Raw genomic sequence first — 25,668 nt, 5'->3', positions numbered from 1 at the left:
TAGACGCGTGCTGGGTTTTGTTTCCTTGTGACAGGATCTTGCTATGTAGCCTTGGCTGGCCTGAGACTCCTTACATAGATTTGGCTTTAAGGTGATCCTCCTGCCTTTGTGTCTTGAGTGTTGATATTACAGGATTTGCACCATTGTGCCTGTATTTATTTTTAATGTAAACCATTTTTAGTGTATGAAATAATGGCTTTCATTATAACATTGTCATACATACATACATAACATTGTGTCTTGCTCATATTCCTTCTCACTACCGTCATTCATCTATTCTCTCCCCTCACCAGTCCTCTTGCTCCCTCAAATAGTCCCCTTCCTGCTTTTATGTCATTTACACACGTGTAGTTAAATGTAGGCTCTATTTATATCATATGTGTGCATAGTATGTATATACTGCATACACATATAGTCTGGATATATGAAGAGGTTTTGAATACATAAATGTTACATGTTTAGGAATAAATCAGGGCATGACCTTACAATGGCAGGAACTTCAAAGGCTAAGGCAGGATGGAACCCTTGAATCTAGGAGCTCAAGGGCAGCCCATGTAACACACTGACCCCCACCTTACCCCAAAATAAAAAAGCACAGGAAGAGAAATGAAGTAACTTAAAAGAAAAAAGACGACTACAGTCCAACCAACAGGTCTTTTTTTTTTGTAACGTAACTGCGTGCTTTATTGAGATACACAGTAAAGCAGTAATATAATACAATAGTAAGGCATATATTTGGTGAAGTCTGATATGTTGTGAAAATGCAGTAAAACTGAAGTTTAAAAAAATAATTAGTAAATGTTACAGTGTTGGTGTTAAAACACAATCTATGATGATACTCAAGTAAGAATCCAGTCCCTGGAGACAATGATGATCCATGCCATGTGATGATTATGCTTCAGTTACACTGATTATGATTTACAGTTTAATACTTGGTGGTTATAAAGAACACGAAATGATGTCCAAATTATGCTTAAAATCAGCAATAAAGCTCTCAGTTTTTATTCAAATATTTTGACAGAATCACTCCAGAACTAATATCTAAAAGATAAAATGAAAAGATTAAAACAAAACTATGCACTCTATCTACCTTGGATTTTAGAATGAAACTTAAAACGTCTTAGTAGGATAGAAAGGAACCCATTGTTTTAAATCTCGGTGAAAACAAACCCTTGGATAAAGAAAATGCCCAGTGCCACAGAAAGGAGACAGAGAGGGAAAAAAAGCAAGGTCAGAACCAAATTTCAATTTGTATCTCAGAGCTTTGGGTTTTCTGTTGGAAATTATAAAGGAAAAAAAGGAGACCAGTGTCCACACAACAGACAAGTGGTGAAGTTGTGAAATTAGGTGTGCACAATTACCAGGAACACCCCAAAACCAAAGTGAGGTAGAAATAGCATGAGAAGCTGTGTTTGATGTTAATTACAATTAACAATGGACAAAAACCACTCGCTAGAAGTTAATTACACTTGATGTTAGAGAGGTAACAGATTTGCAAAATAATAGGCGAGTAACTTCTATTGAGAGAATGCTTTTTAAATGCTAAGAGGACTAAAACGACATGAGAGGAAGTAAAGCTTTTCCTACCAGTCCTTAGCTTTCCGTTCAATCTTTTCTCCTGTTTCAATGACTTGCATTTGTTTAGACATTTCAGCCTGTCAAATAACATCAGAGAGTTTGGAGAGGCTTTTGCTCTCGAAACTTTCCAATCCATGTGCCTTCTCACTCACAAACCAGTGCACAGTTACTTGCAGGGAAACCAATGCAAAAGAGACAAATGCAGTTCATGGGCTTCTGGATTGATATTCACCAGGGTCACAATGTGATTGGGTTACTTTCTTACCAATAATCCTAAATCTTGCAGCATTTAAAAAAAATCATCACAATGAAAAGAAAACCAGAAAATCTAAAATCTAAAATTCATCATCATCAACAACAACAACAACAACAAAACCACCCACTTCAAGTTGAGTTTATGAAGAGGGCAGAACAATTTAGTTGTAATTATAGAGATGTTTATATGTATAGTTGTGAATATTCATCTATTCTTTTACAGAGTTGCTGTTCCCCTCATAAGAATTGACTGAGGAGTTACAACCTTTAGCCCCTACCATCTTCCTCTTACTGCCTGGGAGTTAAAAGTGTCTTCTGATGTTCTATTGCAGAAACATCATTAAATCTAACCCAGGAGTAGGAAGTTGAAATATATCAACCAACAAATTACTATGATATAGTAAGTTCTGTGTATTCATTCACATATTCCTTTAAAAAATGAATGCTCTAGCTGTCAGTGAAAAGTTTAAAACTAGAAACATCCGGAGCCCTGGACAATATTTTAGTGTGGTAGTATTCTCCTGGCTTTGGGCTCCAGGGAAAATTCACGCTTGCCCAAGTAGATAAGCCCAGATGACTAGAAGCAATTTATTTCCGTTAGAAAGTGGCAAGAACATTTGAAGAAGTAATTTCATATCTATTTATCTATATACCTATAGTATTTATATACTTGTAGACATATAGATGTATAAAATGAAAGCCCATAGCCAGCCCCACTCAGTCAACAATTCTCAAAAGAGCAATATGAAGCAGTCATTTGGTGGGGTTCAAGGAAGTCCTATCTTTAATATGCAAGAAAAGAAAAAAATCATGAATTCCATATGAATACCACGCTAAAGAAATGCAAAACAATGTGCTGCCTCAGTGTGTGTGTGTGTGTGTGTGTGTGTGTGTGTGTGTGTGTGTGTGTGTGTCTGTGTGTAGGGGTTTTTATAAACAACTTTTTTATAAAGCACACTTTAGTTTACAATCTTTCTTTATAACTGTTATAAATTTTTAAACAACCCAAAATGCGTTCCATATAAAGAAATGGCAAGTTATTTAGCTATCAAGATTTTACATGTTTTCTTTTAACTTTTTTGTACAATTGCATAGACGTGTAAAACCTGCCATTGTTAACAAAACAATAACAGACTTAGAAACTACTGAAATCTACAGTATAGTACCACTACCCTTCACAAAAATATAGATTTATTTCTTGTAAACGCTTACTGTCTAATCCTCTTTGTTGTACGAATATTATAAAAACCATGCGGGGGTCAGGAGTTGTAAAACATTTATTCTGCTCCTTCTTCATCTATCATGACTGAAACTAAGGACTCCATCGCTCTGCCCAAATCATCTGCCATGTGGAAAAGGCTTCCTACATTGTGTCCTGAAAACAAAGAGAGAAAAAAAAAGAGGTTACAAAGTGTGCAGGCATTGTAGCCCTGGTTGCCACAATGGGAATCATTACATTTCTGGAAAAGACAACACAGAAGCTGCATTGAAGGTATGCAGAACACAGTCCAGTTTTACCATTTCTAGCGAGCAGCAAAGCCTTGTTAGTGAAGCATTGCATGGAGTTGGTATTAGCTTAATGCTGGATCAGCGTGGCGTCATTTGATGGGGAAAAATGTAAATTGATGCATTCAGCATTCCTCTTCCTAACACATCTCAAAGGGACTTCATAGACGGGTATAAGGCTCTTATCACCAAGAAATGTAATGGGACACACCTCTGACACTTTGTTGTATGTACTATAGTTGTATTTATTCTGTTGTATATACTACACTTTTACTATCAAATCACTACCACCTAAGATCACCATTAGCAACACAGTGACCCTGACTACCACTTAGATTTGCCATTTACTGGCTGCTTCAAGCCCATGAAGAATAACCGTGCTTTGGTAGACATGACTATTTTCTTTCTGCTTTTACTTGGGCTGAAAAATAAATTCTTGATTTGACCTTTTTGTACACTGCTCACATATAAATTAGAAAGCTGCAGAATAAAAACCACTTTATGCTCCAAATTACTCTGAAGCCTAATTAGACTATGACCTACGTGTAGTACAAAGGTTTGGAGATCCTGAGAATCCATCTTTGTTCGGCTACTAAACGAGGGTTAACTATCAAAATAGCCTTTTCATAATAATATGGCATGACCTGCCATTTATCCCCAACATGGAATCAAGAGCATAATATCTGTGGATACTCTAGCAAAACTAACATCTGGAGTAAAATGATCTGAGATGTACTCTACATCTTTTTGGTATATGCCCCACATTTTAGGGGTCTTTCTTTAATTTTTCAACCTTGGTAAGTAATTCTCTTTTTCAAGTATTGCTCTTAGAAATGAGATACCTTGTGAGGCCATTACTACCTTACCATGTATCAGCTTAACAGAGTCTCATAATTGCCAAAATCCCAGGAAAATATAAAGATAAACCAGATCATGTATTCTGTTTTAATATTTATTTCAAGAGATACATATGTTAAACAAAATAAGGGAGAATTAGAAGATTCATGGGCAAGCACTTACACAGTAATGGTAACAGATCAATTCAAGATTTATTAAATGTTTAATGCCACTGAAGCATTTATATTCAGATGGCTAAGCTTGTAAATCTCTTTGAGTTTTATTACTGCAGAGAATTTCATTGAGAACTAATTGTGTTTTAAAAAATTACTTTGGATTTTTGTTGAGACTTCAAATACTAAAATGTTTAACAGAGCATATGTACTATTCATAAAGTGGGCCAATGTTCTGGCAGTAAAAAACTGAAATGATCTTTGGATATATATTCAACATAGGAAGACCAGGTATACTAGTATATGCCTAAAATCCCAGTACTCAGGAAGAGGATGTCAAATTGCCACCATTGGGTTAGACAGTGAGATCCCATCTTTACAAAACAACCAACAAATGAAAAATGAAGCCAGTAAGAACTACTCTAATAACCTGGCAGTGAAGATGATTCTATCCATATCTTATGCCATACATCTGACTCTAGGATCCTATCTAGTAGCTAGATACTATATTTGAAAATATAAACAGAACAGGGAATACCTTGGGTTTTCTTTCTTTTTATTTCTATAGTTCTTTCAATATAAGAGATTCTTTCATTCATCTTTTACAGTTGGCTGGTGAAGCTTGTGTCTGTGATTCCTGCTCAGGTCTTATCAACTTGCAGATAATCAAAACTAACCTTTTAAGGCTATTGGTATGGGATTATATACTGCAGTTTAAAAGGTAATAAACTAAATAGGCATACTGATAGTCTATATCCCCCAAGGGATACTTCTAGTCTGTAAACTAGAGTTTAGTTGTTATCTGGAAGAAATACTTGACTATCTTGATGTATTAGTTATAGGGAGTATCTGCTATTCAAAACTTTGTCATAAGAAAAAAAAGTTCATTATTCCTAATATACTACACATACTAGCATAAAAATGTTAGTTTTTTTAGAGATGGCTTGCTCTATTTACAGTACAAGTATGGTATTACATATTTGGTAACACAATAAATGCCCATTTCATTAGAATAAAGATTCTAATTTTATGGAAATTTTATTGAATACAGAAAGCAAGCAAAATAAAACCAAATTTCTTATCTTTGATGAAATATTGACCCAAATAATTAAACCTCATTTCAGTGGAGGGGTAAAACAAGGATGTAGGATATAAACTTATATGTGTCATTGGTTATTTATCTTAAGGGAGGGAACAATGATGTCATTAACTTTACTTGACAAAAAACAAAAGATAGCATTCAAATATCAGACTATAAATGCAAGAGGTCCAAAAGAAGCCAGGATTCAAGCAATAGCAACGGGCTTCAGGTACAGTGTGACACAAAAATATGTCTATAGAAAGTATTAACTTAATCCGTTCTTAAGTGAGGATTATTGAACACAAAGGCACCATGCGCTGAACATTAGGACAGTTTTATGTGTTTCCAAGTTGGCACTGACTGCAACACATTTAGTCTCACATGCCACCACTGCCTAAGGGAGTTGTTTTCCACAGTGATTGGAATTGAGACTTTCTGGCGAAGATCCAAGACCTCAATAGCAATCTGGCACTCTTTTTTTTTTTTAATACAATTCCCAAATAAATGGTTAGCATTCAGTTGGCCAAAGGAAAGCCAGAATACTGCAGTGAAGTAGGCTTATCTTTTCTTCTCTGCAATTTCATCTCTGAAAATAAAATAATTGGCCTTAATGTGAGTTTAGGGTATTTTCACAGCTATATAATGTCATTATGGTTGTGACACTTTGACATTTGGGAACTCATCTCAGTGTCCTATATCTCAGGTAGTAGTCACTGATTCAATTCAATCTATTGGACTTTAAAAATATTTATTCACGGATGAAATATGTTCAGGGACTCAATGTTATGATGCATTTTTTCCCCCACAAAACAATGTTAAGGCAGGCACTTACCATTAAAACCAACCAAGAAGTCTCACGGACCAAGTCAGGAGCATTCAGTGCATCACTGATTCAAATTCTCTGAACTTCTCCTCCAAGCTACTATCCCCTCCCTAAAATTCTCTTCCCTCTTTTGGAAAGGACATCAGTGTACACTGAGCACCATGAAGTTTATTATAATTGCACAGGATTGGCAGAATTTCTAGTATGATGACTATTTAGGTTTTTTCAAAAAAGATTTATACTATTTTCTAATGTTTTTAACTATGTGTACTTGTGAGAAGTGGTATTTGTAAGCCCATGGAGGCTTATGGGGTCCCCTGGAGGTGGCATTACAGGTGGGTTTGAGCCTCCCAATAACAGCACTGGGAACTGAATGTGGGTCCTCTGCCAGCGCACTTAATTGCTGAGCCACCTCTCTGCAGCCCCATCACTGCCTACGTTTAAATGTATCAGGCTCTACCTGTATATCTCTTTGCTAAGGATGGGGATCTTACGCAAGAACATTCGACCTGTCCAGCTTATCTCTCAGAACAGCACATGCCATTGGCATCTCTTAGGAGAGCTTGCCTGCTTCCCACCTTCCCCTGAAAATCTTGGTTAGGGCAATCTTATTTCACTTGGACTGACACTTAACACTTTGTCACCCAGTGATCAGTTCAGTAGGTAAGTCAATGTTCAGATAGTAACATAAGATGAAGCAGCTTTCACTGTGAAAACTCAAAGTATATTCAGTGTTAATGCCACACCCTACTCATTTCAACCCTTTAAAAGACATTGAAGAAACACATCAAAACACCAACATTCTTTTTTTTAACATAATAGGTTGCTATTCTGTTTGGATCCAAATGCCAAATAAAAAGTGAGTCTTCTAAAGGGCATGTTGAGATGATGTAGCCTTTCCAGCACTGAGGCTACTAATGTGGCTTTGAAAACAGGCTTCCTGGATTCCTCCCTTGGCTCTGGCACTTTGGACACTTTGCTTACACACTCCTTGACTCAGTTACCTTAAGTGTGAAAAACAGAGTTCAGAAGAATACCTACCTCATAGGTTTGTCATGAAGATTACATGATAAATGGCAACTGCCCATAATTTTGCTTGGCACACAATACATGCTTAAACCAATCTTAGCTAAAATGGAAATGAAGGAGTGTAGGAACCAGGAAAAGAGGGGAAAAGCAAAACAAAATAAAAGGAAGTAATCATCTCAGAAGAATAACACCCAAAGACCCTGGCAGAAAATGCTCAGGTCCCGGAAATGGACGGAAGCTTTATGACTCATCAATAATGTTCAAGGTGACACTTATTTTGAATATTCTGTTTGTGTTGCAGATGGCAACAGATGCAAACTGCAAGGTTCCAACCTAGGGATTAGAAAGGATTGCCATATTTGAGAGACTTCAGTTCCCCCCACTCCTGCTGTTGTCGTCATGGAGATGACAACAGCAATGAACATTTGAGGAATTCTCCTCATGAGTTGCAAGTAGACAGGTGGCTTCCATCCTCACATGATGACAGAATGTGTAATACACACATGCGCGTGCGCACACACACAGTTCTTACACAAAAGCCAGACACAGAAAGCAGGATGAGACAGACAGAAGCCATGGCTGTGAGCCCGAGTCTCACTAACCTCTCTCATTGGCTTTCCAGGGGCATTTCTTCCTTTAATAATAGAGAGAGGAAGAGGCAGATAGATCAGAAAGGAAAAATAAAACACGCATAAATATACAGTTTTATACAAATTCGCTTCTTTTTCCAAACAGATATTGAGATGACAATTTATTTATTCCCTTAGAGAAAAAAAAATAAACAGAAAATCCCACAGACACATCTAGTCAAATAACCTTTACATACACTTAAAATCAGTGTAAACAGATAACAGGACCCAAAAGACATCATTTGTAGTAGCCATAAATTTCACACATTAAACTGGATGAAAAATCACATAGAAGGAAATTGACAAATGGGGCCATTGTTTTCAAGGGCAACTATAATAGAAACTCAAGCTTGGCATTCAACAGTCTCATAATCTTTTTACTTTTGAGTTGACAATCGATGTATTAAAACATCAAAAGTTGTTGGCTGTGTGTCAAAGCGGAACCCCACAGAGGACAGTATATGGGCTCTATACACTAGGGAATAGCATGTGTGTCCTATCTTCTAGAAGATGAGCATGTCCTGATGGGGCCAGTTTGTGAGGAACAGAAAGAAAAGAGAGGAAGGGTTAAGTCCCACTGAATGGGCAAACAACAGGATGAGATCTAAGAGTAATCTTTCCACCTCCTCCTTTTAATTCAACAAGTCTTGAGAACCGAGTATTGAGAATCAGTGGCTAAAGACTGTTCTTGTTTTACAGAGCCCTGTACCTGCATATAATTAAACCTGTTTTGCAAACAAAGTCTGCTAAGAAAATATCCCATGATAATAGTCCTAATTGGACATCCCATTTCATGTTGTATTCAGGATGTGAAAAAGCCTTTTTGATTTTAGCTATGGGAGAATTCCTCGCAGTCTTATATGAACTTTCCATATGTTGAGCAGATAAAACCAACAGCTGTGAAAGACCCTATCCAGCATTAACTTTCCCCCCAACTCACCATGCTCAGTGGCTCCCATTCTCAGTGGCTTTACAACTAATTATCTCCAATTCCAAAATCACTACTCTAGAATGTAGGTAGGAAATGGAAATCAAACCTTTAACAACTCACATTTCAGGCTTCAAACTTGGGATGTACAAGTAAAGGTTTTTCCAAGTGGAACTTCTCTCGGTTCTTTTTTTTTTTTCCTTCTGAATTTTACCAAGAGATTTAAAGGTTATAGTAACTGATATTTGGCCAGGTAAAACTATGCATTCATGTTGTTCCTCAAGCCAGGGACAAGAGAGAAAAATGGGTACAAGTTCTCCCTCAGTAGTGTGTATTACCAGAAGCAAACACAGAGGACAGGGAGAGAGGTGTGAACATTATTTCAGATTTCATGGTTCAAATAAAACCTAGTACGAATTACTTTTCCTTTAGGACTTTCTGTTAAGATTTTTCTTTTAAAAAATGTTAAGAATCTTTGTTGTTCAGAGCTCTATTGTCTGGCAGCAGAATCAATTCTCTTCGAAGGCTGTGGGCTTATGAAGGATAGGGCCTACATCTCCGCCACTACTCAGTCTTATGTGCTCTACCTAAAATGCTCCTGGTATTTTATCAGCGTTGATGAAACTGAATCAATCTTGATTGTCAACCTGAAATTCCTGGAAAGAAGGAACATCCATGAGACTGGATTGCTAGCAGTTTTATGGGGCACTTTGTTGATTGATGGAAACTAGTGTTGGAGGGTCCAGCTCAGTGGAGGTGGTACTCTCCCTAGGCAGGTGAGCCCAATGTGTTTAAGAATAATAGGTGAATGTGAGCTTGGAAGAAAGACATTAACCGGTGTTCCTCTATGGTTTCTGCTTCAGCTCCTCTCTCTAGATTTCTGTGTTAGCATCCACTGATAATACGCTATAAAGCATCAAATAAAATAAACCCTTTACTCATGCAAGTTGCTTTTGGCTAGTGTTTTATTGCATCAACAGAGAACCAAGTAGAATATTATAGTATCAGTGAAGACATGGTCAAGAGTCTTTCCTGTGTTATCAGTAACCTGGATATGAGTCCTACCTCTGTAGTGGTTCTCAACCTTCTTAACATTGCATCACCTTAATACAGTTCCTCCTGTTGTGGAAACCCCAACCACAAAAATATTTTTTATCACTTCATAACTGTAATGTTGCTACTGTTATAAATCATAATGTCAATATGTGATATGCAGAGTATCTGATATGCATGCAACCTCTGTGAAAGGATCCTTTGACCCCAAAAGGGTTTGCAACCTACAGGTTGAGAACTGCTGCTTTAGAGGTTAGATTCCAAAGGCTGAAAATTCTTTGGTTTACTTTTAAACTTCAGAACATTAGCAAGGACAGAGTTGTAAGAAAACTATATGATTTATTTCCAAAATTTTATTGTGACCAAGGTTATAGATCTTTATTAATTTTATACTGAGCCATATTCACATCATTGCCAAGTGGTTATTGCTAAAAATGATGCAGTCATCAGTATTTGATCTGTCCTGGGTACTTTTTCAGAAGGCTTATTGTATGAAATCCTAATTTCTTTCTAAATAAATCTTCTCTTGACACTTGGTTATCTGTAGGTTCACAAATAGTCTACAAAAGAAAAGGATCCTTTTCTTGAGCTAGAAGTCAATGTTTTCTAGTATACTAAAGATAGTTCTTCACTGACAAAATACAAATTACTTGGTTGCAACATTTTAAAATGCAAGTATCCACTTGAAGTTTTTATTTCATAAATATGTTCTTTAGAATCATTCCATAGATCTTCGGTTAGGATGTCCTTCTGGCAATGTGATATGTTATCAGGAAATGAATCAAGAGAAAAGGGAAGTGTGCTGGGGCAGTCCGAGGTATAAATCAGGGCCTTGGTTGGGTCTGAGAAAGTCTAGTTTCCTGAGGCAACAAGAATTTGAGATTATTGACTGGAACTCATAGTTTCAGAGAAAAGAATTGGCAAAAAGTATTGTCTTCTAGGTGCCTTCAGCTTTCTTAGCTCACTAGTAGTTTAAGAAATAGCTAAGAATTAGGATTTAAGGTTGATAATCATTTGGAGGTTGATATTTTACTACAACTCAAACATGATTCAAATGGCTGTACTTTCCTGAATGTGCAGGCTTTCTGGAATACAGATAGAAATGCACCTCCACAGCTTCGCTGAGCTGGAAGGCTGAGCTGCCATGGAACGTGCAGGTGTGTGCACATGTAAGGAGTCTGAATGGACACAAGATCAAAGTGCAAAGCAAGGCTGACCAAGCTTTCTCTGTGAAGGTCCAGGTGGTAAATACTTTCAGATTTATAAGCCACGTGGTCTCTGTAGCAACTACTCAACTTGGTAACTACTACTCTGCTTTTAGAGAAACCATGAATTCTATACAAATGAATGGATGTGGCTATGTCCCAGTAACCTTCACTCCTACAAACAGTAGTGGGTCCCACAGGGCTCAAAATTGGTAGATTGTGGGTCTCCAGTATAAATGGATAATTTACATAACCTTTGTCCTTGTGTATAGGAAACACTGGTGCTTGCTCTGTGGTGGTGTGATATTTTTTGTCTAACTTTAAAAAAATTGTATTTTATGTTATGTGCATGGATATTTTGACTGTATGTATGTCTGTGTACTACATGCCTGTCTGTGTGCTACATGCCTGTCTGGCGCATGTGGAGGCCAGAAGAGGGCATCGGATCCCCCTGAAAACTGGCATTATAGAAGACTGTGAGTCACTCTATAGGTGCTGGGAATCAAACCAAAGTTCTTTGGAAAAGAAGCCAATGCGCTTAACTGCTGAGCTATTTCTCCAGATCCTGCCCACTTTTTTGTCTGTTTCCTTTTAATCCTGGGGATTGAACTCAGGCCCTTGATCATGCTAAGCATGTGCTCCAGCTTTATTTTTTGACTACAAAAGAGCCAGAGTAGAAGATTTCAATATTAAATAATAGCAGGGTTCAAAAAGCTGTTTGCAAGCTTGGTTATTTTGGGGCATGTGACAGAATGTATGTGAGCTTATATGGGTAGCAGTGGTATTAAAAGAAAAAGATACCATGGGCTGTTAGTGATAGTACTCTGTAGAATATCAATATGCAGGAAACTTCAGAGATAAAAGAAATCCTCAAAAAGGAGTACTTTTTTGATTTTCTTATGCACTAAACTTGTCTTTTATGATATTTATTAATCTGTATAAGGGAGCACTTCATTTTAGAAAGTCCAATACCACATCCCTAAGAAAGTACTTCTTTCATTAATGTGCACATTTGTACATAGAACTCTACATTTGAAGACCACTAAATGATCAGAGATACATGAAAAAGTGCTTAACGTGCTTAATCTTAAGTAATATGTATTTCTTGTTCTACTCATGTAGTGTTTCTATGCAATAATGTAAGTCAGCATTTTAGCATAGTGAATGTCTATTATGCTATAATTCGATGTTTATCTATGATCTGCTCCTCTTTAAGTATATGTAAACAGATTAGACAGAAACTGGCTAATGTACATTGAACACTCAATTACAAACAACTAACTATAACTAAAGGCTAACCAGGAAAGATAAAATTACAGACTTAAATGTGCACACATGGATACCTTGGATGTGCTGCAGTCTATATTGCCTAAGGTTTAGCACTAAGTGTAGAAGCATGCTGTATTTATTAATCTCAATAACAGCTTAGCAAAAACCATTTAGATAATATCAGAGGCCTAATTTAACCTGCAATGGCTATGAAAAAGGAATTTAATTTCAGTGTGCTTCTAAGCACTCTGGAAATGAAAGGTAAAGTTTAGATACCTTCTGGTCCAGGTTTAGGAGTGGCACAGATGTTGTAAATTCAAGGCATACAGTAACACACTTTATCTGTTTATTTTTTAAATTTATGACAGTTTTAATTTCTTTCTACAATAAAGCTTTTCCTCTGTTGGAAATTAACTAGCTGGGTAAAACAAACCACAAGGTGGTATTTAATAACACATTTCCACTAAATGTCAGACCTCTGGCTCTGACATCTGTTTTGAGTTACTGAAACAGCTGTGTGAAATAGCTGTATCAACCAGGAACTTCATTTGTTTCTGGTAATACAATGAAAGGAACATGGACAGATGAGTCAGAGGAAGACTACCAAGTCCTCTAAGACATTAGCTCAGTTTTGGCAGAAATTTGCATGGTAAAAAAAGATTAATTTATTTTTTAAAAACTACAGCCATGGGCAAGGAAAACTGACACAAGATAGATAAGAAAACTTTGTAACATTGGATCATAAAATCAATTTACCAGGTTGTAACCAACATTTTATTCCCAAATAAATTAAACAGAAACAGCAGACAATACATATGGCTGTCCCTTCTCTGCTACATTCCTGTTAGATGAGGAAGAGATAGCCATCCTACAAACAGGGTAGCCCTTAACCTCTCACAGAGTAGGGAAATGGGGCAGCAGGTCACGAAGCTGGGAGGAAACACGTCTATGACCTTTAAGAAAAAGGGAAGGGGTATTAAAATGTATGGTAGAGGCCGAAAGCCCTGACACCTCTAACTACCATGCAACCTTGAAGAAACAACTAATTCCTTTCTAAGAAGCAGGACACTTCAGGGATTCACTCATGGAAAATATATCTTCACTATAGAAATTGTATTATTGCCCCATGTTGGGAATGAGATCTTCAAAAGCCAAGAACTTGTACTTCCTTTGCATTTCTAATACTTTCTCTGCTACATGGTGGACACTAGTAGACTCTGCAAGGACACAGTGATAACAGCAAAAGGGAAAGCATTTTATTTTCTAACAAGTTTGGATATGGTCTTCTCATTCTAAATAATAACATCTAAGAAGAGGAGATATCTAATAGAGTTAGGATGAGGATGGGGCAAGGAGTTAGTGCAAGACAGGTAAGCATTTTATCTGCTAAAAATCAATCAGTGGTGTTCAGCATTGAAAAGATGGTTGGTACAGACATTTAAAATTAGCTTCCCTGATGGTTCCTTAGCAACGCTCTACCAGAACATTATTGCCTTTGATGTGCACTACACAACCTTCACTCACAGATCAAATAGCTAGGAAATGGCCATTGTTAACTGTCACGGAACAAAAAGATGAGGAAAACACACTACTCAAACTCACCCTCCTCGTTGTCCTTATGGAGACGAGCAGAAACCTCAGATTTCCCATCACCTTTCCTTCCTAGGCTGCCCATTAGGGGAGCTAATCCCTGAACGTGGAGCTTTCAGATTTCTCCTTTTACTTCTCCATGCTTTCCTTCTATCAGCTCACGGGTGACCGTAACTGTTTTGTTTTGCTTTGTTTTGTTTTAATAGGTTGACAGGAAGAGTTCAGGGGTGGGGGAGGTTCTGTGACCATGTCAGATAATAAACTATATCAAGAGCAATAAAATAACCCTTTGGATGAAGCAAGATGTTTGTGGCTCATACAGGTCTGCAGGAAAATTCTGTGTGCTAAAGTCCTGCTTTTATATGGGGTGCAATAATATACAAGGTCAATGTGATAGAGAAAAGAATGGCTTTTACTTTTATAAGGAAGTGAAAAGCCGATAACCTTACCTATGGAGATCTAATTATCCCGATATTAAAATGATGGCGTATGATGCAATTTTCAAACACAAAGGGCATCAGATTGCAAGCCAGAATCCCCACCACTACCACTTGCTAGCCATTTTCTGGGCCTTGCTGTGGCATACTGTAGCCTTACATCCCTGGCACAGGGAACACACAGCATTAATTTTCTCATCTGTGAAAGTCACATAATAACTGCTCTTAAAGAAAAGGTACCACATAATTAGCTCTTCACCATATGAACCAAGTAAAACACTCTAGAAGTACAAATGGAATTCTTACTTCTAGAAACAATTTGATCACTCAGGTATTTGAACTCAAAATACACTAAGCCAGAAATCTATACGAACAATAAAATCTTACCATGAACCCAAATTGGCCTTTTGTCAGTACATGTTGGCTTCCAATAGACAATAACACATCGGTTAGAATGGAGGGGATGGTGAGGTCTGAGTCCCTTCTAGCTACAGGTCCTTACCTCTTGAACTAGGGAAGGAGTTGTTGAGTTGCTCCATCACTTCTTCTAACCCTGTGCTTGTGTCCTGGGGAGGACTCAGAAGATCTTCCTCACCTTAGTGAAAGAAAAGCAAGGAAGAGCCATCACACTTCCGCCAAATGCAGACACAGGAAAGGGCCACAAAAATATTTTACAAACCATTGTATCTTCATTTTACTTTCTCACGAATATAATAACAGAAAACTTCTCAAGCAACTCCTCGAGTTTCATAATTAGGGACTACTTCCTTAATGCGTGGAAATCCTCATGGCAATTGGCCTGCTATTATTCGAGGGGAAGAAAACTTGTGCTCATGCTCACGAGTTAACATGAAGTCGATAAAACATCTTTTCTTGAAGCCCATTAACAAATGTGAACCTTTTCTGTGAGATGAACAATTATTATCAAACACTTACAGTGTGCTTCCTCAGCACAAAAGAAAAATAAGAACATGGCAGACTGGATTTACTCCATAAAGGTAATAAGAGACAAGAGGAACTGGGGTTTTTCGGTCTTTCACATTTAACAACAACAAAACTAAAGGAGCATTAAAATCAAATGTCATAAGAAGGAATAAACATTTGTATATGAACTAATAAATACTTATGTCAGTATTATAAGGATCGTAGACAGAATGCTGAGGAATTTACTCATTGTTACTTGGAATTACATTATCATCTTTTAATTGGGAATTTGTAGATATTGTGAACATCAGTGTCTCTTTACCCAACAGTTTGAGTAAGGCAAAATTGTTATGAAACTAACTTGAATTCTGAAGGTTCTTTGAAAGTTGTTTTTCATAATAATCAATCTCTTAATCATGAAAATAACTTCCTTCTAAGCTCAGTTTGTTACTTTGAAAGCAAGACCTTGTTCAAGCAAGTCAGAAATAATGAAGGGGATTAAGGGCAAGCTCATGTTCACATGTGACTGGGAAATGACTAGGGAGGTAGTGATTAAATGATTTACATATTCTTTTCATTTCCGTTGGCCTATGCCATGCTTGGATTTTCAGCTAAGAGTCTAATCCTGCATTTATTCCTGCATCTTCAAGCTTGTTTTTAAGGCACAAGCAGAAAGATTCACTGCTAAGACAAATCATATTCTAGGTGGATGTGAGTCTGCATGTCGTTCCTAGAATGGAGGGTTAAGAAGCTGTGGTGAATTAAAAAAAGCCTAATTCTGTGAGTCTTGTGCCAGAGCAAATCCCATTGAAATCCTAAGCACAGGAAAACACTGTGAAGAATGAAGTTCACAAAGAAACAAGACACTAGATTCCTCCTCCTTCTTCTCTTCTCTCTACACACATGCACACATGTGGGAGCACATAGACACACACACACACACACACACACACACACACACATTTTCAGTTTCTGTCTTCAGAAGAGAAAAAACGTGGCATTTAGTATTTCTAGTTTATTTATTCTTAATAAATTTAAGTTAAACACCTACTATCATGGAATGAATGATATATTACCAGAAGAGACACAACCCTGACCAATTGCAGGGCCAATTACATCTTTTTGTTCCACTACTAATGCAAATTTTTGTTGAACTGGGAAACATGAGGCATTTTTAATGACAGCAAGACCATGTTCCTGACAGTATGTCTTACAGATTAAATCAGAACCAGCAGAAACACTCAGCATCGTGTCAATATATCTGACAGTTTAATTACATCATATCCGAGTTCTTGGAAGTTCATTGTAAGACCCAGGTATAGTTCAATGATGTGACTGGCAGTACTGTTCCTGAATGACTTCAAGGATTAAACTGTAAAGGATAAGCAAATGATGTCAGCTAAGTTCATCTTTACAGATAAGCTATCCCGTCTCAAAAGGAAGTACCTAAGTTCAAATGTAAAATTGCCTTGTTTTAATAGAAAGCTTTTGTGATAATGGTAATTGTATCTATTCAAACATTTTTGGGGTTGTTGGAGTTTGAATGCAGGGAGCTATGTATGCACCCAGATATTGATCCAATAACCATTCTAATATCTTTAGAATACCTGATATATCCTAAATTGTATATAAACAAGTATAATCTGTTTCCTCAATTTTTCCAGATTTCTCAGGATGGCTTCCCTTACCTCTTTGTAAGAACTGAGATCAGATTTGTCACATATAGGCAGGAAAAAAAAGCAAACAGGTTAACTGACAAGTGTTTTAGCACGGAATAGATTCTATATCCGATTATACTGAGTAGTGAACCAGTTAAATGAAACCTGGATATAAAGTAATACCACTCACAGGGAAGAGGAAGAGAAGGAGGGGAAATGAGATAAAATATAAGGGTGATGATGAATATGATCAAAATCCTTTATAATAAAACTGCAATAATAATAATACCCACCACTTTATACAATTAATATATGCTTATAAATATTTTAAGAATAAATCACTAGTCATGTATCGTTAGATTGTTAGATACTGGGACAGGTTTTTTTTTTTTTTTTGTAATGCCTTTATAAGAAAGCCACACTCAAGGGGCTGGAGAGGTGGCTCAGAAGTGAATCCCATTCTTTTGTAGTACCTGAGTTCAGTTCTACACATCTATGTTAGTAGCTTCAGGAAATCCAATGCCCTCTTTGAGACCCTCATTAATTATGTAGGTGTGAAAAGGAGTGATGCACACTAAGACAAGAGTGACACACACCTGAGCCCGAGTACTAAGATCCTGAAGATATGAATCACATAGGTATATCAGGAAATAGAGCAACAGTCAAAGGAAGAGCAACTTCAAAAGCTCCTAGAAGACCAGTGTGTTTGCTTTGCTCAAAGGACAGCAAGAAGTTTACCAATATCCACAGAGTGATCTAACGCTGAGAGGAGAGCTCTTCCATGGTCCAAGAATGCCAGCTTGGCCATGAATCCTGTTGTGGTGAGTGGAATGTGAATGGATGTGACATATGGAGGAACCTAGAATGATATGAGTTGTTGCATTTGCTTATTATGTTTATGTGCCAGAAGAAGCACATGGTTCCTGACCTATGGAGGAGGGGAGACAACTTGAGCACAGCCAGGGCTGAGGTTCCACTGAGCGCCTGCACAGCTGTAGCAACCTGACAGATACAAATAAGAAACACCCAATTTGAAATGTTTTGTGGTTATTCGCAATAACTCTCACTGATTCTCAACAGATAAGAATAGCATTTAAAGAGACAGAAATGATAATTACCACAACTTGATCACTGTCACTGCATGTTATATATGTGAACCGAGTCATGATATGAAACCCCATAACTAATGGTAAATACATATCAAGTTGGAAGTAAAGGTCAAAAAATATAATCATATACTATGTTTTAATTTGCCGCCCAGCAAGATAGCAAAATTTACAGTTTGCCTAATAATACACTATGCAACTATAATATAAAAGGCAACCCAGAATGTTCTAATTATAATAGCCACAGTCAGGACAAGCTTGATAACTACTATTTTTTTCCTCATTTATCTTATCTTCTCATGAACATGCCTAAACATTCTTTTTTAAGTTATTAACAATATTATCCGGGTTTATTTGAAGCTAAGGATTACAAATGACTGTATCTGGGCAAATTATTTTCTTTTTAAACATGGAACCGTGCCTCAGCAAATTATTTCTTTCTTACAAAAGGGAAACATGTGAACACACATAATCACCATGACATGACTAGTTACTGAATACATTTGCAGCACTGACCCACTTAGGGAAAGTGAGTTGTTTTTCAAAATTGGTCTAATGAGGGATTCTATGACATGGAATATTTCTCCTATCTTCCATTTAAAACTATTGGGATATAGTTTATTTAACCTGTAATTTCTGCTGGTCTACACTCTTAAAAAAAAAAGAATATGCCCATCATTTGAGAAGGTGATTTTGACCATTTTTACCCTCATATCATTACAATGTCTTGTCTTTCTTGATTCTTCCTATTTTTTTAATAGAAAAGGCACTAAGAATTATCTACTACTGCATGCATATGTTGGTCCAACTATGTTTCATAGCCTAACTGAAAACAGATGCTTTCAGTTTTATATATGTTACATATGTGCTCTTGAATATCAGTTGGTCAGCTTTAACTTATGATAAAAGATACTCAAATTAAAATATCTCAAAGATACCAATTTCTCCCCTGTCTACCAAAAACATATTATGCTTGGGGCTAGAGAAATGAATTGGCAGTTAAAGCAATGGCTGCTCTTCCTGAGGTCTGGTTCCTAGCACACAAATGGTGGCTCACGTGTGTCCATAACTCCAGTTTCAGGAAACCTAACATTCTGTTTTGGCCTCTGAAGATAGCAGACATGCATATAGTTCTGGTGGTTTGAATAAAAATGGCCCCGATAGGCCCAAAGGGCACTATTACAAGGTGTAGCCTTGTTGGAGGAAATGCGTCACTGGGGGAGCTTTGAGGTTTCAGAAGATGAAGCCATGCCCAGTGGCTCTCTCTCTCTCTCTCTCTCTCTCTGTTGCCTACGGAGTCAGATGTAGAACTCACAGCTACCTCCCCAGTAGCATGCCTGCTTGGATGCTGCTGTCCTTCTGACCATGATGATAATGGACTAAACCTCTGAACCTGTAAGCCAGCCCCAGTGAAATATTTTCTTTATAAGAGTTGCCTTGCTCATGGTGCTTTGTCACAGCAAAATAAAGCCTAACTAAGAGAATGGTGCATAAATATACATGCCGGCAAGACACACACACACACACACACACACACACACACACACACACACACAGACGGAATAAAAAAATAATTTTTTTGTGCTGGATTTCCGAAAGAGTAAAGCCACCAAGCACTTTACTGCAGGTTTGTTGTCCTGAGAGTGATGAATTGGGACAGGAAAATGATCAAGAAATTGGAAATGTCTTTAAAGAGTTTAAGATCTATGGTATTCTTGGCAGGGAAGGGAGAGGCAAAGATTAAAACAGAGACTGAAGGAACACCCATTCAGAGCCTGCCCCACATGTGGCCCATACATATACAGCCACCCAATTAGACAAGATGGATGAAGCAAAGAAGTGCAGACCGACAGGAGCCGGATGTAGATCGCTCCTGAGAGACACAGCCAGAATACAGCAAATACAGAGGCGAATGCCAGCAGCAAACCACTGAACTGAGAATAGGACCCCCGTTGAAGGAATCAGAGAAAGAACTGGAAGAGCTTGAAGGGGCTCGTGACCCCAAAAGTACAACAATGCCAAGCAACCAGAGCTTCCAGGGACTAAGCCACTACCTAAATACTATACATGGACTGACCCTGGACTCTGACCCCATAGGTAGCAATGAATATCCTAGTAAGAGCACCAGTGGAAGGGGAAGCTCTGGGTCCTGCTAAGACTGAACCCCCAGTGAACTAGTCTATGGGGGGAGGGCGGCAATGGGGGGAGGGTTGGGAGGGGAACACCCATAAGGAAGGGGAGGGGGGAGGGGGATGTTTGCCCGGAAACCGGGAAAGGGAATAACACTCGAAATGTATATAAGAAATACTCAAGTTAATAAAAAAAAAAAGATCTATGGTATTCAATAAAGGGAAAAGAAATGCAAATAATTGTTTGTGGAGGGGAGACCATGAAGGGGGACATTTGAAATGTAAATAAATAAAATAATCAATGAAAGAGAAATGCAAATAATTGCCTGCCATACAGAATATAATTACATGATATAATGCAAGTCAAAACTATATAGTGTATGATGAAGTTACAAAGGAAGATACATTGTGGGGCAAAAGAATAATCTATTTCAGGTTAGGAAAAAGCATTGTTTCCACATTAAAGAATTAGGAATTGATTGGTGGGCAAATCCGGCTTTAGTCTAGGAATAGAATGATAGGATCTAAATAGCTGCAGTAACTAGAACACCTGGGAAGGAAGAGAGGGAAGCCAAAGAAAGAGAAACCAATTGAGACAGTATGCACATGTATTAAAGTAGTAGATGACAAAGAGCTGAGTTGGGGCAGAAGCAGCTGACATGAAGAGTTCAACTTTTTTTCCTACAAGAATGAAAACAGTCTTTCCTTTATGACTGGTGGAAGAATACAGTGATCGAAAGGAGTAAAAAGGAAAAAAGTGGAAAATTGTCACAGACATTTCAAAACGCACTGATGGATGATGTCTGGGCCAGAACTCTGGGCATAGAATAATCAACATAGTAGTAGGCAAATAGAAGGAAATCCCAAGAAGAATGAAGAAGAGGATAGAGAGTGACCCTTAAAGTAGACCTGGATGTAGCTCACTGAAGAGTATTGCACATCATTTACATGGTAGCTCTGCATAAAATATTTAGCAGGAACAGACTCAGAAGGAAGCAGGCAGGCAGATACCACTTAAAAACCATTCCACAAACACCTGGTTTTGAACAAGTAAAGTTGCCTAGAAAAGTATTTTAAGATTGAAGGAGACTGCAGAGACTTGACAGTGATATGGAAAGCATGATCTTTCATTGGATCTTGAATAATAATAATAATAATAATAATAATAATGATGATGATGATGATGATGATAATGAAAATGATAATAATAATAATCTATACAGAATGTTATTGGCAGAATTGAAGATATCATAGTTGAAGCAGCAACAGTTACTTGATTTTATTTTGTGGTGCTACACATTGAATTCAGGGCCTTGCACATACCAGATGAAATCTCTACCAGTGATTTACAGTCCTGGGACCAATGTTTATTGCCTGAGTAGTAATTTTATGTTGGTTATGTAAGACAATATCTTTCATCTTGAAAGAAGATATGTTTTCAAGCCTTTTGGGCAAAATGTTCTTTTATGTGAAACAGACATTAAATAGGTCACTGAAATAAAATAAACCAACAATTATATAAATGTAAGTATGATGGATATGCACATAAAATATGAATAAAACAATGCAGAGTATGTAAAGATGTCATCTTAGAGACATATAAAAATAGATGTCCATATAAACAAAACATTAATCTAAGGATACATAAATAAATGGATATATAGCAACTGTGGCAAAATGTTGAATTAATTACAATTTTGTTGCAAACCTGGAGTTTTTCCTAAATGAAAAACAGAAAAAAGAGGTCATATAAATTACAAATATTAACAATAAAATCTGTTTTTAATGTTTTGGAAATGTCTGATATTTTAAATAAAGCAGAAAACACATTTGGAAGAGTGGGTTTGAGAAGGTAAGGACTTATTGACTTTGAAGAATTCTTCTTATATTTTTGGTTGTGAGCCTAGCCTTTAACGGCTGAGCCATCTCTCCAGCCCGACTTTGAAGAATTCTTAGGAATGCATTTGCCTGAGGATACAGAGGTATAAATATCAAAAAAGGACTAATTTTGTCCATTTATATTTGTCTCTTCCAGTAAAATGTAAATTCCATTAGCATAATCTCCCAATAACAACTGTATAGAATACAAACAATGCCAAAAGCCTTTTAAGTAAGAAGTACTTTGTGCTCAGAGAGATACAGTGGTCCCTCTGGATCTGTCAGGGGTGGGGGTGGTTAAAGGATCAAAATGACTGCTAAAATGCCCCTTAAATCAAGTACTTTCATAGAAACAATATGCATCTTTCCATATACTTTAAATTATTTCTATATTACTGGTAATGCCCAATACAATGTAAATGCTATGTAACTAGTTGTTATATTGTTATTAAATTCAGGAAATAATGATCCAAAGAGATCTATATGCTTCATTACAAATGGACACCTTCCCCAAATATTTCTAAATTTGGTTGGTTAAATCTATGATATGGAATTTGCACATAAGGATGGATAAAAATAGTTGAATTCTTAGATAAATAACTTGGTATGACTTCAGCACTGAATTGAAGCTGTATATTCAAAGAATACTATCTTCATCGAAAATATAACTCAGCCAATCTCATCCTTACCACATCTCAAAGGTTCAAAATACAAGAACATTTATCACAGTTATTTAAACACCTGGGACCATCATTTTAAAAGTTCCCCTATTCCCCTTTATTAAATAAAGTTGGTTTACCCAGTTCAAGAAAAAGCACCTTTGAATTTAGTCTTTTCTTTCAAAAAACAACCTTGCAACATATCCTATCAATTTTATATGGGCAAGTTAGCTCTTATCCTAACTTAGGCACTAGCGTATAGCACTTCTATCCCTGTGTTCAGTTCTGCCAGAGCATTCTTGGTTCTACAAATCATCAGCACCACAGTTTGCTACGTACTTTACCTCGAGTGCTCTAACAGGTATGCTGCCTCTTAGGTGTTAACAACCTAAATCATTAATACTTCTAAGCATCCGGAGTTCTGAGGCTCATAGCTAAAATTCATGATTTAATCTCTCAAGCATTACTTCAAAAGGACAGGAAAACCCTAAAGTAGGAAACAACAGAGATACTAAAGATCATTTGTTTTCAGGATTCATTGACTTCTCAAAGGTGTACAGTATGTTTTCATGCTCTACGCTGTCATTTTCACTTCCATTAGTCCATTAGCTGTACTCAGATTTCATGTACCAAAAGAGATTCTCATGGAGATTTCCCTAAATCTCTAACGTGTAATAAAGAAAAGCACCACAAACGTATCCTCTCCTGTCTATGAACAACTGGACCCTGGCTGCCCTATAACGTTTGCCTTCTTAGGAGCTGGAGGGGTCCTCCACCCTGGTGGAAATTTTTGAACATCACTGGATTTGCTTCGACTATTCTCTCCTCAGGCATCCTTATCTTCTTAGACCCCTCATCTACCTTCTTCAACATCTGTGACTCTCTATAATCACTCCAATGGTCTCAGCACCCTGCTGATTGAATTGCTCCATCCTGGCTCTATTCCAGCCTGAGCTGTACATAATCTGACCTTTTCGGTGATCTCCATGCACCAGGCTTCCAAGCTGAGTGGGAACTTATACTTCCAATGCTTAAATATAGGAAGAACTTGAAACCATGCCTAATACCCCATTTGTTCAACTGCCTTGACCACAGTCCCACTCCTCTGACCTCAATCCATCTATTCTCATTCTCTCTCTACCCCCCTCATTTTCTGAGATATTGTCTCACTATATAGCCCTGGGTGGCCTAGAATTCACCATATAAACCAAACTGGCCTAGAACTTACAGCAATCGCTCTGCCTCTGCTTCCCAACTCTTGGGATTGCAAGTGTGAGCCACCACACCCAGCTTCACCTTAATCTCTTGGTCTTCACACTAACACATTTCTACCTTCGACCTTATTTTTTATGCCCAAAGAGATCCACACTTTGTGTCTCTTTAGTCCATGAATCATCTCAAGTATGAATTCCTACACCAGGCTTTGAATGCAAACAACAAAGAAGTCTGTGTGTGAGTTAATAAGAATTTGAGGGGCTGTTGTTTTTAAGCTGTGGCGTCACTCACTTCCTCAGTCACATCTCAAATGGATCCTCCCCCATCTCTGGCTCCAGATATCTAGGACGGCAGTCATGGTATTCCATGAAAATCTTCCAGGAAATAGTGGGAATCCCAAGGAAAATTAGGTTAGGGCTCAAGGAAAAGAAATACAGTCATGGGGTTGATTCATGCGTACTCACTCATAAAAGAGGAGAAATGAAGGAAACAGATCAAATTCTGGTGGAATTCATTAAACATGACTATCTAACAGCACAAGACAAAGAATAAACACTCCCTAACAAGTGCTGCCATAACCATTCATGACACTGAAGTATAGCTTCTGCCTTGTACTCTTATGTTATCATGTAGGCAACACCAATTACAGCTTTCATAGAACCCAGTTCTGTGCAGAGGTTCCCAAAGAAGAATAAATGACATAAGACCATGCTAACCACTTAACATTTCATCCCCAAATTCAATTAACTCTGTCTTAAGCCCTCATTCCTACTTGGGATTTGTGAGGTTTACCTGTCAACGTGGCAGAATCTAGAAGACTATATGTAGGCATGTCTGTGAGGAAGCTTTAGACTAGGTTAACTGAACTGGGAAGACCCATCCTAAATGCAGGCGATATCTTTTCATTGACTAGGCTTCTGGTCTGACTATAAAAAGGAGAATGTGAGCTAGGGACCCGCATTCATCTCTTCCTATTTCCTAACAGGGGATCTAACATGAGCAGCTTTCTGGAGCTTCTGCACTCATGCCTTCCCCACTGTGATAGACTGTACCCTCAATCTAAGCCAAAAGAAGCCCTTTCACCCTCAAGCTGCTTTCCTCAGGTATTTATCTCAGCAATGGGAAAACCAAAACAAAGTGTTCTAAAAGTTTCTTTCCTTAATTTTCATTTCTTTTCACTGATCAACTTCTCAGATTCTCTGAAACTGCTTTCTCTGAAGTGATCCATCACTCATAATGATCTCATTGGCTGTAATTAACTTTCTTCTTCATTTAGATTTCATCCTTTTGAGCATATCTTCCTCAACGTTGTATCTACTTCTCTGTTCTTCACCACACCATTATTCAAATAGAGGTTGTCTATTTAGTGTTAATTGTCAACATGACACAGTTTAGGGTCACCTAAGGAGAGAATCTCAATTCAAGTATTGCCTGGATAGGCTGGCTGGAAAGGATGTCTAAGGGGGATCTTGTTGATTGTTAATTGATGTAGGAGGGCCCAGCTTACTGTCTGCAGCACCATTCATGGGCAAAAAGGCCCTGGCCTTTATTAGAAAGCTAGCTAAGTGTGGGTCTATGCACCAAAAAGCAGAATTCCTCAGTAGTTTTTGCTTCGAGTTCCTGTTTAAGTTCTTGCCCTGACCTCTCAGTGATAGACTGTAAGCTATAAACTGAAATAAACACTTCCTCCCCTACACTGACTTAGG

At 37.6% G+C, this 25,668-nt stretch overlaps 1 protein-coding gene across 20 annotated transcripts in view; it reads right to left on the bottom strand.

Moving 5' to 3' along the window:
* Positions 1-655: 655 nt before the first annotated feature.
* Dmd (dystrophin) overlaps positions 656-25,668 on the bottom strand; it is a 2,367,748-nt gene continuing 2,342,735 nt past the window's right edge. For 11 of the 20 annotated variants that reach the window (XM_063279795.1, XM_063279798.1, XM_063279800.1 and 8 more), the window contains 2 exons: positions 14,896-14,988; positions 656-3,208 (listed from right to left, as the gene is read on the bottom strand). In XM_063279795.1, the coding sequence (XP_063135865.1) occupies positions 3,111-3,208; positions 14,896-14,988 (191 nt within the window). In that variant the 3' untranslated portion in view covers positions 656-3,110. Of the gene's footprint in view, positions 3,209-7,884; positions 7,917-14,895; positions 14,989-25,668 lie in introns of all 20 variants that reach the window. The other 9 variants (XM_063279801.1, XM_063279796.1, NM_001370876.1 and 6 more) reach the window with 4 other exon arrangements.

Source organism: Rattus norvegicus, chromosome X (assembly GCF_036323735.1).
Source record: "Rattus norvegicus strain BN/NHsdMcwi chromosome X, GRCr8, whole genome shotgun sequence".
Taxonomy (NCBI): Eukaryota; Metazoa; Chordata; class Mammalia; order Rodentia; family Muridae; genus Rattus; species Rattus norvegicus.
The sequence above is the reverse complement of the archived record's forward strand: the minus strand, read 5'-3'. Positions and strand labels throughout refer to the sequence as shown.